General features: G+C 40.9%; 1 protein-coding gene across 1 annotated transcript in view; it reads left to right on the plus strand.

The window, feature by feature from the left end:
• The window catches only part of DMC1 (DNA meiotic recombinase 1), a 179,680-nt gene that overhangs the window by 89,499 nt on the left and 77,152 nt on the right, over positions 1-13,029 (plus strand). The window contains exon 7 of the mRNA XM_075320887.1: positions 10,474-10,515. Coding sequence (XP_075177002.1) covers positions 10,474-10,515 — 42 coding nt within the window. The remainder of the gene's footprint in view (positions 1-10,473; positions 10,516-13,029) is intronic.

A 13,029-nucleotide genomic window follows, 5' to 3' on the forward strand; every position in this document is an offset into this window, starting at 1 on the left:
TACCGGCAGCTCCTGCAGCGGAGTCTGATCCTGGCCCATCACTGCAGGAGCTGCCGGTAATCAGCTGATGAAGTCCCCTGACGGCAGGATCAGCTGATAGCCGGCCGGGCGCGAAAAAGCCGGCGACACCACGAGAATCGATCAGCTGATGCGTCAGGTGACTGCATCATGTGATCCACCGCCAGGTCCTGCAAGCTTCGTACGTGCCCCGGGGAGACTGCACACAGCCAGAGCGGCGGGACCGGGACAGGGGCTGGAAGCAGGCATGGCTCCGGGACCCTGCAGACAGGTGAGTATGACATACACACACACATACACACACACACTGTATATACACACACACACACTGTACATACACTGTATATACGCGCACACACACTTTCTTCCCCTGGCTGTGTAGAGCTGCTGCTGTCTCTGTATGATTGATCTCAGTTCATCCACAGGGAAGAGGCAGGGAGGAGGGTTTGGGTGGGAGCAGAGTGGGTGTATTAGACACAATGGGTGTGTTAGATAAGCTAGACACCGCCCTAGAGCCACAAAGAATTCTGGGACTTGTAGGAACTGAACACAGGAAGTCAGAGGAGAGATTAACCCCATCAGAGCTGGAGCCAGCAATGACCGTGTGCTGCTAGAGCACAATAAAAGGTAATTTTGCTGAAAAAAACATAATAGATGTGTTGAGGGGCACATATTAGCAAGATTTATCAGAAAAAAAAAAAACAGTTTTGGTAACTGGACAACTTCTTTAATACATTTTTTTTTATTTTTCACTGTATTTATTACAGTGCACCTGCAGTGATCTGATCGCTTGTGCTATATACAATAATACCACACCTGCATATAGTAAAAATCATTGTCTTCTTGAAGCCCGGTCACAGGCAGGATTTCAAGGGAGCTTCGTAATGACAAGCAGAGAGATCTACAACAGTCGTCACCTTTTGGATATGGTGCGAGCTCACTCTGTGAGCCGGCTCTATACGCCTGCTACCAATTTGTGCCTTACATGTATAACAGATGCCAGTAAGCGGCTAATGAGTCTTTGCAAAGAACAAACAGCACACAGATGCCATCTGGTTTTATACTTCCACATTCAACAACATTTACAACACCAAATATAGTTTCCTATGTTAAGGCTATGTCCACACTTTGCGTCGTCCTAGTTGCAGTTCTAAACGCATCCTCTGGCAGAAATTGCTTTTGCCAAAGTTGCTTTTGAGCACAGAATTGCGGTAAATACGCATGCGTTTTAGCCGTGTTTTTAGCTCTTTTTACATGCTTTTCCATTGCGTTTAGACACATGCGTTTTGAACATAAAGACACTGCTAAATAAAGTTTAAACAGTCAAACACAATGAAAAAAGGGAAAAAAAATGTAACACATATATAATTATTGAAATCATAACGAAAATAGTTTTATTTCATATAATTATAGCGGTTTTATACTATTTATCGCTAAAATAGCAATAAATTAATATTTTTAATTAATTTAATTGTCGGACTATGTGTGTGTGTAAAGGGACATATCATTATCATTATTTTGATGTCAGAAAAGCATGCATTTATGTAGTCCAAAACGCATTCTTTCTGCAGCTAAAAAGCATGTAAAATGCTGGAATTTTGATGTTGCTTGCTTTTTACAACTTCTCATTGACTTAAATGTTAGCAAAACCCAGCCCAAATGGCAAAAACAATTGACATGCTGCTTCTTAGTACGCAGAGTTTTTGCCCAAATTTATGAAAATTAAATGCAGCGTTTTGAACTGCAAAGTGCGGACAAGAAATCCACTTTTCCCATAGACTTTGCAGGAAAATCCAAACGCATGCATTTTGGCATGAAAACGCTGTAGTTCAAAACGCTGCAGAAAAGCAGGTGAAAACGCAAAGTGCGGACACAGCCTAAGGGTATGACCGCACTTTGCGTTTCCACCTGCGTTTCAGCTGATTTTTAGGTCTGTTTTGAACTGCAACGTTTTCATGCCAAAAGGCATGCGTTTTGCTTTTCCATAATAGTCAATGGAAAATGTAGATTTCTAGACCGCGCTTTGTGTTTTAAAACGCTGTTTATTTTGCATAATTTGTGGCAAAAACCATGCGTTCAAAGAAGCATGTCAATTGTTTTTGCCATTTCGGCAGCATTTTGCTAACATTGAAGTCAATGAGAAGTTGCAAAAACCAAGAAACTTCAAATTTCCTGCGTTTTACCTGCTTTTTAGGTGCAGAAACACTGCGTTTTGGACAAACAAAATGCATGCTTTTCTAACATTAAATTAATGAAATCATATGTCCCTTTACACACACACACATAATCCAACAATTAAATTAAAGAAAATTATGATTTTATTGTTATTTTAGCATTAAATATTATAAAACCGCTATAATTTCATGAAATATAACTTTTTTTCTTTATTAATTCACAAAATATAAATGTATTGGTTTTTTTTCTCTTTTTTCATTCTGTTTGACTGTGTAAACTTTATTTAGCAGTGTCTTGATGTTCAAAACGCAGGTGAAAAAACATGTAAAAAGCGCTGAAAACGCATCTAAAACGCAGTAAATACGCATGCGTTTTTAGCGCTAAATTTCTGGAAAGGCAACTTTGGCTAAATCAATTAAGGCAAAAACGTGCGTTTATAACTGCAAGTAGCACAACGCAAAGTGCGGTCTTAGCCTTATTGTAATGTATCTGTATAAATCAAATGCAGTATGGATGTTTTTTGGTTTTTTTGCACACCCATAGAGTTGAAAGTGCCTTGCAAAATATGGCTGAGGCTAATGCATCCAGTGATTTTTTTATTTATTTATTTTTTTACACACAGACACTCAGTCCATGTGAAAAAGCTGTAATCTGAACAGCTCTATTGAATATAATTGGTCGTTGTTCTGTTCCTGTAAAATTTGATTTTAAGGCCCCTTTCACACGTCAGTGATTCTGGTACGTTTGTGCTTTTTTTTAAACGTACCAGAATCACGGACATACGCAGACCCATTATAATGAATGGGTCTGCTCACACGTCAGTGATTTGTCACTGCACATGTCTCCGTGCAGCGTACCCGCGTGTCCGTGATTGCTGCACGGAGACATGTCCATTTTTTTCTGGCATCACTGATGTTCCACGGACCACGCAGTGGTGTGGTCCGTGAAACACGTGCCAGAAAAAAACCTACTTTTAAAATAAAAAACATTTTAACTCACCCGGCGTCCAGCGATGTCCTCTGCAGCCCGTGCAGCTTGCTCCTTCTGTGCCGGCTGATTACTGTCGCGCATATTCATTATGCGCGACACAGCCGACCCGGAAGCAGCTGCTGCAGGGGTCACCGCCGGCCGGATGCTGCGTCGCGGGAGCGATCAGCACCATGGACAGCGGGAGCGGGCGCAGGTGAGTGAATCTCTAACTGCAATCACGGGCCACGGAGAACGGAGCCCGGATTGCACTTAGACAACCCACGTGTGCCGTGATTTTCGGCACACGCAGGGACATGTGCGTGTTTTACACGCCAGTGAAAAACGTCACTGTTTTTCACTGACGTGTGAAACGGGCCTAACACAGCACATGGCTATGTGCGCACGTTGTGCAGCAATTTGGGCAGTGCATGTGTGCTTCAAATCGCTGCAGAAGCACTGCGTAATGGATGCAGTATGTCTGCAGAATAGATGCCGATTTCATGCTCTCGGGATGCTGCCTCTCCCATAGACAGAGTGGGAGCAGCATCCAAAGCGTACAAAATAAGTGACATGTTGCTTTTTTGAGCGCAGCGATTTGGATCAAAATTTCAGCATGCAAATCGCTGCGCTCTCAAACACAATGTGCGGATGGATTATGCACAATCTTCATAGATTGTGCTGGGGACGCAGGACCCATGCGTTTATGCTGCAGTGCAATACACAGCGTAAACGCATGAAATTATGCAACGTGTGCACATAGACCTTGACAAAGCAGAGTCTATCATGCCTCATGTCTGAGTAAGGCTAACATGCAATCATACCTTGCAGACCCAAAGGTCAATATTTGACCTATGACACCCCCTGGCACTGCAAAATTGAGTTGGTGGAGTAACACAGGGAGCCCCTTCCCACTTAGGGTACTTTCACACTTGCGTTTATTTCCTTCCGTTACAATCCGCCCTTTTGGAAAACAGCGGAATCCGTTAACGGATTCCGCTGTTTCCCATAGACTTGTATGGGTGACGGATTGTACCAAAAGGACCTGCGTTGCTTCCGCTGGGCGACGCTCCGTTGCTTCCGCCCAGCGGGAGGAACGCAGCATGTAACGTTATTTTGAGCAGCGGAATCCTCTGGATTTCACTGCGCATGCTCTTTTTTTTTTTTTTTTTTTTTTAATCAAACTTTATTTTGGCTCGCGGTGGCCGAACGTTCAGCTGAGCGCCCGGCCATCGGCAAGTGACAGCGCTCAGCTGAGCGACCGGCCGCCAGAATGCCCGGCCACCGGCAAGTCACAGCGCTCAGCTGAGCGCCCGCCCGCCCGCCGGCATGCCCGGGCGCCGGCAAGTGACAGCACTCAGCTGATCACCCGGCGGTCGGCTGCAGGCAGGGAGCGATCAGCTGATCACCCGGCGGCCGGCAAGTGACAGCGCTCAGCTGATCACCGGCGGTCGGCTGCAGGGAGCGATCAGCTGATCACCCGGCGGCCGGCTGCAGGGAGCGATCAGCTGATCACCCGGCGGCCGGCTGCAGGGTGCGATCAGCTGATCGTTCACAAAAGTCTGCCGCTGGTAAAACTGTAAAAAAAAAAAAAAAAAAATCAAAACAAATTGCGTTGTTTTGCAGCATCCGTTGCGCCACTATATGCAACACATCCGTTGCATCTGTTACACAACGCAATGCAACGGATACCGTTCAACGCAAGTGTGAAACTAGCCTTACGATCATTTACAGTGAAGTAAATTATTAGTTGATCCCTTGCTGATTTTGTACGTTTGCCCACTGACAAAGACATGAACAGTCTATAATTTTAAGGGTAGGGGTCAGTGAGAAATATATCAAAAAATAAAATCCAGAAAATCACATTGTATAAATTATATAAATTTATTTGCATTTTGCAGAGAGAAATAAGTATTTGATCCCCTACCAACCATTAAGAGTTCTGGCTCCTATAGACCAGTTAGACGCTCCTTATCAACTCATTAGCTGCATTAAAGACAGCTGTCTTAAATTGTCACCTGTAGAAAAGACTCCTGTCCACAGACTCAATTAATCAGTCAGACTCTAACCTCTACAACATGGGCAACACCAAAGAGCTTTCTAAGGATGTAAGGGACAAGATCATAGACCTGCACAAGGCTGGAATGGGCTACAAAACCATAGGTAAGACGCTGGGTGAGAAGGAGACAACTGTTGGTGCAATAGTAAGAAAATGGAAGAAATACAAAATGAGTGTAAATCGACATCAATTTGGGGCACCATGGGGCACTTGTTAATGATCTCAAGGTAGCTGGGACCACTGTCACCAAGAAAATCATTGGTAATACATTACACCTTAATGGATTCAAATCCTGCAGTGTCCACAAAGTTCCACTGCTAAAGAAGGGACATATGCAGGCCCGTCTGAAGTTTGGCAATGAACACCTGGATGATTCTGAGAGTGATTGGGAAAGGCTGATGTGGTCAGATGAGACAAAAATGAGCTCTTTGGCCTTAACGCAACTCGCCGTGTTTGGAGGAAGAGAAATGTTGCCTATGACCCAAATAACCCCCCTCAAAACATTATGTTTTGAGGGGGGCTCCTCTGCTAAGGGCACAGAACTACTTCACTGCATCAATGGGACAATGGATGGAGCCATGTACCCTAAAATCCTGAGTGACAACCTCCTTCCCTCTGCCAGGACATTAAAAATGGGTTGTGGCTGCGTCTTCCAGCATGACAATGACCCAAAACATACAGCCAAGGCAACAAAGGAGTGGCTCAAAAAGAAGTATATTAAGGTCATGAAGTGGCCTAGCTAGTCTCCAGACCTTAATACCATAGAAAACTTATGGAGGGAGCTGTAGCTCTGAGTTGCCATTCGACAGCCTCAAAATCTTAATGATTTAGTGATGATGTGCAAAGAGGAGTGGACCAAAATTCCTCTAGACATGTGCGCAAACCTCATCATCAACTACAAAAAACATCTGACTGCTGTGCTTTCCAACAAGGGTTTTGCCACCATGTATTAAGTCTTTTTTGCCACAGGGATCAAATACTTATTTCTCTCTGCAAAATGCAAATCATTTTTTATAATTTTATACAATGGGATTTTCTTGATTTTATTTTTGAAATTTTATCTCTCACTATTAACCCCTTCAGCCCCCGGGCACTTTCCGTTTTTGCGTTTTTGTTTTTTGCTCCCCTTCTTCCAAGAGGCGTAACTTTTTTATTTTTCCATCAATCTTGCCATATGAGGTCTTGTTTTTTGCGGGACGAGTTGTACTTTTAAATGAAACCATAAGGTTTACCATATAGTGTACTGGAGAACAGCAAAAAAATTCCAAGTGTGGAAAAATTGCAAAAAAAGTGGGATTGTACAATAGTTTTTGGGATATTTTATTCACCGTGTTCACTATATGGTAAAACTGATGTGTGGGTATGATGCCTCAGGTCGGTGCGAGTTTATAGACACCAAACATGTATAGGTTTACTTGTATCTAAGGGGTTAAAAAAAATTCACAAGCTTGTCCGAAAAACGTGGCGCACGTTTTGCGCCATTTTCCAAAACCCGTAGCGTTCTCATTTTTCAGGATCTGAGGCTCAGTGATGGCTTATTTTTTGCGTCTCGACCTGACGTTCTTAACGGTACCATTTTTGCACAGATGCTACGTTTTGATCGCCTGTTATTGCATTTTGCGCAAAATTTGCGGCGACCAAAAAACGTAATTTTGGCGTTTGGAATTTTTTTGCCGCTACGCCGTTTACTGATCAGATTCATTGATTTTATATTTTGATAGATCGGGCATTTCTGAACGTGGCGATACCAAATATGTGTGTATTTTTTTAACCCTTTAATTTTCAATGGGGTGAAAGGGGGGTGATTTGAACTTTTAGGTTTTTTTATTTTTTTTTAATTTTTTAAAACTTTTTTTTTTACTTTTTTTTTTTATTTTACTAGTCCCCCTAGGGGGCTATTGCGATCAGCAATCCGATCGCTCTGCACTATCTGCAGATCTCAGCTACAGAGCTGAGAACTGCAGATTTGCTGCTTCACTTTCAATGCCGGCTGTATTCCGGCATTGAGAGGAAGTGACTCATGTTAGCCACAGGCGTCATCACATGACCCTGTGCTACCATGGCAACCGCCGAAAGTCACGTGATCATGTCACGTGACTTCCGGCGGGGCGGGGTAAGTCACTGTCATGGCGGCGCCCATATACATATCGCTGCCAAAACTTTGGCAGTGAAATGTAAGGGGTTAATGGCCGCGGGTGGAAGCGATTCCACCCGCGGCTAGCAGGCACACATATCAGCTGTTAACAGCTGATATGTGCGCGTCTCGCCGCCGCCGACCGGCGGCAGGGGGCGGGGCTTACCGGCACACGATCCATGACGTATTCAGTACGTCATGGGTCGTTAAGGGGTTAAGATTAACCTACCCTTAAAATTATAGACTGTTCATGTTTTGATCAGTGGGCAAACTTTCAAAATCAGCAAGGGATCAAATACCTATTCACTGTACATCTATTTACTGTAACAACTTGGAAAATATGACCTACCAGCACAACGAGTGTCAGGAACTGGTTAATTTCAATAACATAAATGAAAAATGTATATATATTTGGGGGAGTATACTAAACTAGTGATATCACATTAAAAAAAACCTACGGTATATTAATTTTCTATAGCTAAATATAGTTAGCGTGTCATTTCAATCACCGTAAAAAAAATCTTAGGAAAAAAACTACAATTTTGGGTTTTTATCATCTTGTATCCACAAAAATGGTATAAAAGTGATAAAAAATGTAATAGGGAACACTAAATTGTACCCCAAAAAACTGTCTCCTTTGTAAAAACTAAAAAATAAAAAAATACAAGCCCTCATATAACTTCGTCAATTAACAAGAAAAAGTTATAGCGCTCAGTATATTTTATTTTTTACTAAAAATACGTATTATGCAAAAGTATTAAAAAATAAGACTTTAAATTTTGTAATGTCTTAAATTAAAATACACCTTAAAAATAATTGCTGTTATTTTGAATTACACCAAAGCAATACACATGTGGCATCCGTTTTCACACGTTCTATAGACACATCTGCCTGTGTACCCATTATACTCTATGGTGCTGCTTACATGTCAGTTTTTTCACACAGACCATGTATTATGTGAACCACACAGGAACATGTCCATTTTTTCCCGGCATAATGGATCACACAATTCAAAGGATCTGTTTAAATACATACAACACACAGATGACATCCGTGTGCCACATACTAGAATAGTTAAAAGAAAAAGGTTTTGGTACCATGTTAGCCAGTTGAAAAATGATTGATTGCTCTCAGTGAGAGAAACAAAATTAAAATTTTGTAGTTCTGATACCTTTTAATGGCTAACTAAAAAGAAAAATAAAATATGATGTTATAAAGCAAGCTTTCGAGACATCTCAGGTCTCTTCCTCAGGCACTTTCCAAGCTCAGTGTTTGTTTATTTAAATGACCTTTTACTATGCATTGCTCTGCCCTGTTTTGTGTATATATTTGTGTTTCTTCAGATATTTTGTCATACCATGCCTGAGGAAGAGACCTAAGATGTCTCGAAAACTTGCTTTATAACATCATATTTTCTTTTTATTTTTAGTTAGCCATTAAAAGGTATCACAACTACAAAATTTTAATTTTGTTTCTCTCACTGAGAGCAACCAATCACATACCAGAATTAAATACTTTCAAGAAATTACTGATTTTTATGTGTTAAAGATGTAAAGAGTTGCAAAGATATTAGATACTGTAGATGGATAGACTGTACAGCTAACCAAATAAATAATTAAATGGAAAAAACAAGTGGGGTCCCTCCTTTTTTGGTAAGCAGTAAAGGTAAAGCAAACAGTTGCGGGCTGATATTATCAGGCTGGGAAGGTTTTTAGTTATTGGGCTGCTCCTAGCCTAAAAATGCCAGCCCACAGCTGCCCCAGAAGTAGAGTATCATGAGATGCACCAGTTCTGGCACTTCAACTTGCCTCTTCCCGATGCTGTGGTTTGCTGGCAATTGGGGTAATGGTGCTTGAGGTTGATGTGAACTGTGAAGTCTCCAAAAACACAGCTAGCATCTATCAGACACCCTCATTACTAGCCTAATAATAAAAAGGAAAAAAACACATAAAAATACTTTATTGAAATAAACACTACCCGACACTTTCCCTTGTTCACAACGTTCTGAACCACCTAAGCACAGAAAAGAAAGTATTTTCTTCAGATACTAATATTTGCTGAATAAATAGAGTGGCTTACAATTTAACATTATAAGACCCCACGCTCATGACCCTGTCAGGATTTGTCTATACCTCACAAAATGGGGTACAGCTATGCCCCTGATGGTGCCATTTGACTTATTAAACCAAGTTCTAAACTTACAACTCTGGACTATCTTTGAACTTTTTCTTTTTCCATATTTGTCTGTGAAGTCAGAAACAATTGCATAGTCTACTGCGCTACTGTTTCTGACTTAAAGACCGATACAAGTGAAAAAAGGAAAAGCTTAGCCCAAAGTTGCATGTTTTCCACTCTTTCATAACTGAAGTCTGTGGCCACAATGGGAGATTAGTAAGAAAATCGAGGCATGAGATTGGCCAATAAGTTTACTGTGATATAAGACAGAGTGGCATAAGTTTGATGCATTTTCTCTGGCTAAGTATCTGTATATGCCAGATTTAGTATATTGCCCCCCCACCCCCCACCCCCCGAGAGCCTGCTGCGCCATATGATCAAGTGAGAACAGTGTATTCTTCTCATACTTACTAGGAGACACCAAATAAAAATGTGTTATAAAGGTGCTCAATTCCACTTGTCACCTATCGGGGGATTCATATGAATGTTTTTGGATACATTTTGGCCAGGACTTTTCCGGACCATTGGATCAGTTTCCGTTTTAATTCTCTTCAGAAACATTTCCTCTACAGCCACCTTTACAAAATGATAAACGTGTTCTCTTAGTCCACTTAGACTTAAATAATTAGTGGTTTATCAACCATTGTTAGAAGAAGATCATTGTTTAATTTATGTTATGCTGTATATTTTCTACACTAACTCAATAAAGAAGTGGTACTTTGGGGACAAAAGCTAATTTTGTTGGTTTTCGCTGGGATGAACTGGTTAAAAAAGTAAGAAAAAATCATCTAAACTCATCAACCTATGATTATGGGGTCCTTCTAACTCTTCCCAATTAGCTAGTGTATCTGTCATTAACACTAGCAAAAATTGTTTAATAATTGCATTCAATTATATATTCATATTTACTCATACAACTGTTCAATTTTCTCTCCTGAATATTTAGAGTTCCGAACTGGGAAGACTCAGCTGTCTCATACACTCTGTGGTAGGTTTTTTTATTTGCATAAAATTTGACTACGAATATTTTCATAAACTGTCAAGACTGATCTTTTCAAACATAAACATGTCTGTTTTCTGTGCAACATGATAGCATAGCTTGTACTACAGTTATATATAATATAACATATATATATATATATATCTATATATATAAATAAATAAATAAATTTTTATATATATATATATATATATATATATATATATATATATATATATATATATATATATATATGCTAGCTGTACTACCCGGCTTCGCCAGGGTTAATAACTGCTGTTAACAAAATAGAATGTATTAACAAAAATGTATTCTGCACACAAAAGCCACAAAACAAATAGATATAAATGTAATTATGTCTGTCTCTCCGTCTGTATATATCTCTCTGTCTCTCTCTCTTTGTCTGTCTGTCTCTTTCCCTGTCTGTCTCTGACTGTCTCTGTCTCTTTCTCCGTCTGTCTCAATCTCTTTCCCTGTCTGTCTATCTATCTCTTTCCCTGTCTGTCTATCTATCTCTGTCACTTTCCCTGTCTGTCTCTTTCCCGCTCTTTCCCTGACTGTCTCTTTCCCTCTCTTTCCCTCTTTCCCTCTGTCTCTTTCCCTGTGTTTGTCTCTTTGTCTATCTCTTTACCTGTCTTTGTCTGTCTCTTACCCGGTCTGTCTCTTTCCCTCTCTTTCCCTGTCTGTCTGTTTCCCTGTGTCTGTCTCTGTCTCTTTGTTTGTGTCTGTCTCTTTCCCTGTCAGTCTGTCTCTTTGTCTGTGTCTGTCTCTTTGTTCTGTTTCTTACCCTGTCTATGTCTGTTTCTTACCCTGTTTGTGTCTGTCTCTTTCCCTGGCTGCATTGTGACACGCCAACATTCCATATAAGGGCGTGACTGCGCATTCTTCTGAAGTTCTGGCTGCACTGTGGCTCCCAGCTCCATTCGCTTTAATGGAGGCAGGTTTTTTGGCAAATAACTGTAAAGCGGGGTTAAAATTTTCCCTCAAAACATAGCCTATGACAATCTCGGGGTCCAGACGTGTGAGTGTGCAAAATTTTGTGGCTGTAGCTGCGACGGTGCAGATGCCAATCCCGGACATACATACATACACACACACATACACACATTCAGCTTTATATATTAGATAAAAGTGCTCTATTATTAGTCATCTGTTCACTACTGGACACATTGATATTATGTTGAGAAACAAGGTTTCTCTCAAATACCCTGTATTGCCAATACTGTCTGTGAGTGGTGCTATTGTGGTCCACTCATCACCTTCACATGACCTTCGGGCTCCGTGATCGCTAATGTCTGGTGATGTCATGTCAACTGAGGCAGGCCACAGTCTTCTTGAGTGACTGGGCTGTGAGCAGCATTTCACCGCTCGTCGCAGCTCAGCATCTCCCTCCTCTCTCCTTCACTGCAGAGCGCCAGAAGCAGGAGCGGCGCTAGGCTATGATGAGCGGTGAAACGCCACCCACAGCCCAGTGACTCACGGACACTGGGGCCGGGCGTGGTGAAGTCAGGTCAACAGGAAGTTGAGATTGGGGCCTGCGAAGAAGGAGGACGGCCATCACAGCAGAGAGGAGGTGTCTGACCGGAATGCAGCGACACCCATCCGAACGGACGATCCCCCCCTAGGAGAATATAATAAAGCGCTTTTTTACATTCTACAGAGCGGCCTGAGCACTTATAATATACTGCATTACAGAATACTGGAACGCGACTGCTGGATATCGTACCTGAATATGCATTCTAGAATACTGTATATAAGAGTTCACTGGTACTGGCCGCAGCTTAAAGTCGCCAAATCTGGTGACAGGTTCCCTTTAAATGTATCCCAGTGATTCTGAGAATTTTTTTTTTTGTGTGACACATTGTACTTCATGTTAGTGGTAAATTTAGGTCAATATTTTTTACATTTATTTTTAAAGAAAAACAGAATTTGGGCAAAAATTTAGCAATTTTCAACCTTTCAGTTTTTATATCCATAAACAAGTCAGTCAGTCATGTTGTATAAAATAATCAATAAATAACATTTCCCATATGTCTACTTTACATCTGCCTCATTTTTCAAATGTAATTTTATTAAGATATTAGGGTAAAAGTTTAGCAGCAATTTCTCATATGTTTTAAGAAATTTACAAAACCTGTTTCTTTAGGGACTTATTCAGATTTAAATGGCCTTTCACGGGCCTATATATTGGAAACTCTTCTAAAGTGATATTATTTTAGAAACCACAAACCTCAAATACTTCAAATTGCTGTCAGAAACATTTTTAACTCTTCAGCTTCTACATAGGAATTAATACAAGTGGAATGACGTATAAATAAATTGTAATTTTTACTCAAGAACTTTGCTTTAACCCCAATTTTTTCACTTTTACAAAGGATAGTATTTGTTTGGGTACACTCACACGAGCGTATGAATCGGACGAGTGCAATGCGAGAAAATCTTGCATTGCACTCAGACCAATGTTATTCAATGAGGGAGAGCAGATGGTCAGCTTTTTTCTCATCC

This window comes from Anomaloglossus baeobatrachus, chromosome 8 (genome assembly GCF_048569485.1).
Source record: "Anomaloglossus baeobatrachus isolate aAnoBae1 chromosome 8, aAnoBae1.hap1, whole genome shotgun sequence".
Classification (NCBI taxonomy): domain Eukaryota; kingdom Metazoa; phylum Chordata; class Amphibia; order Anura; family Aromobatidae; genus Anomaloglossus; species Anomaloglossus baeobatrachus.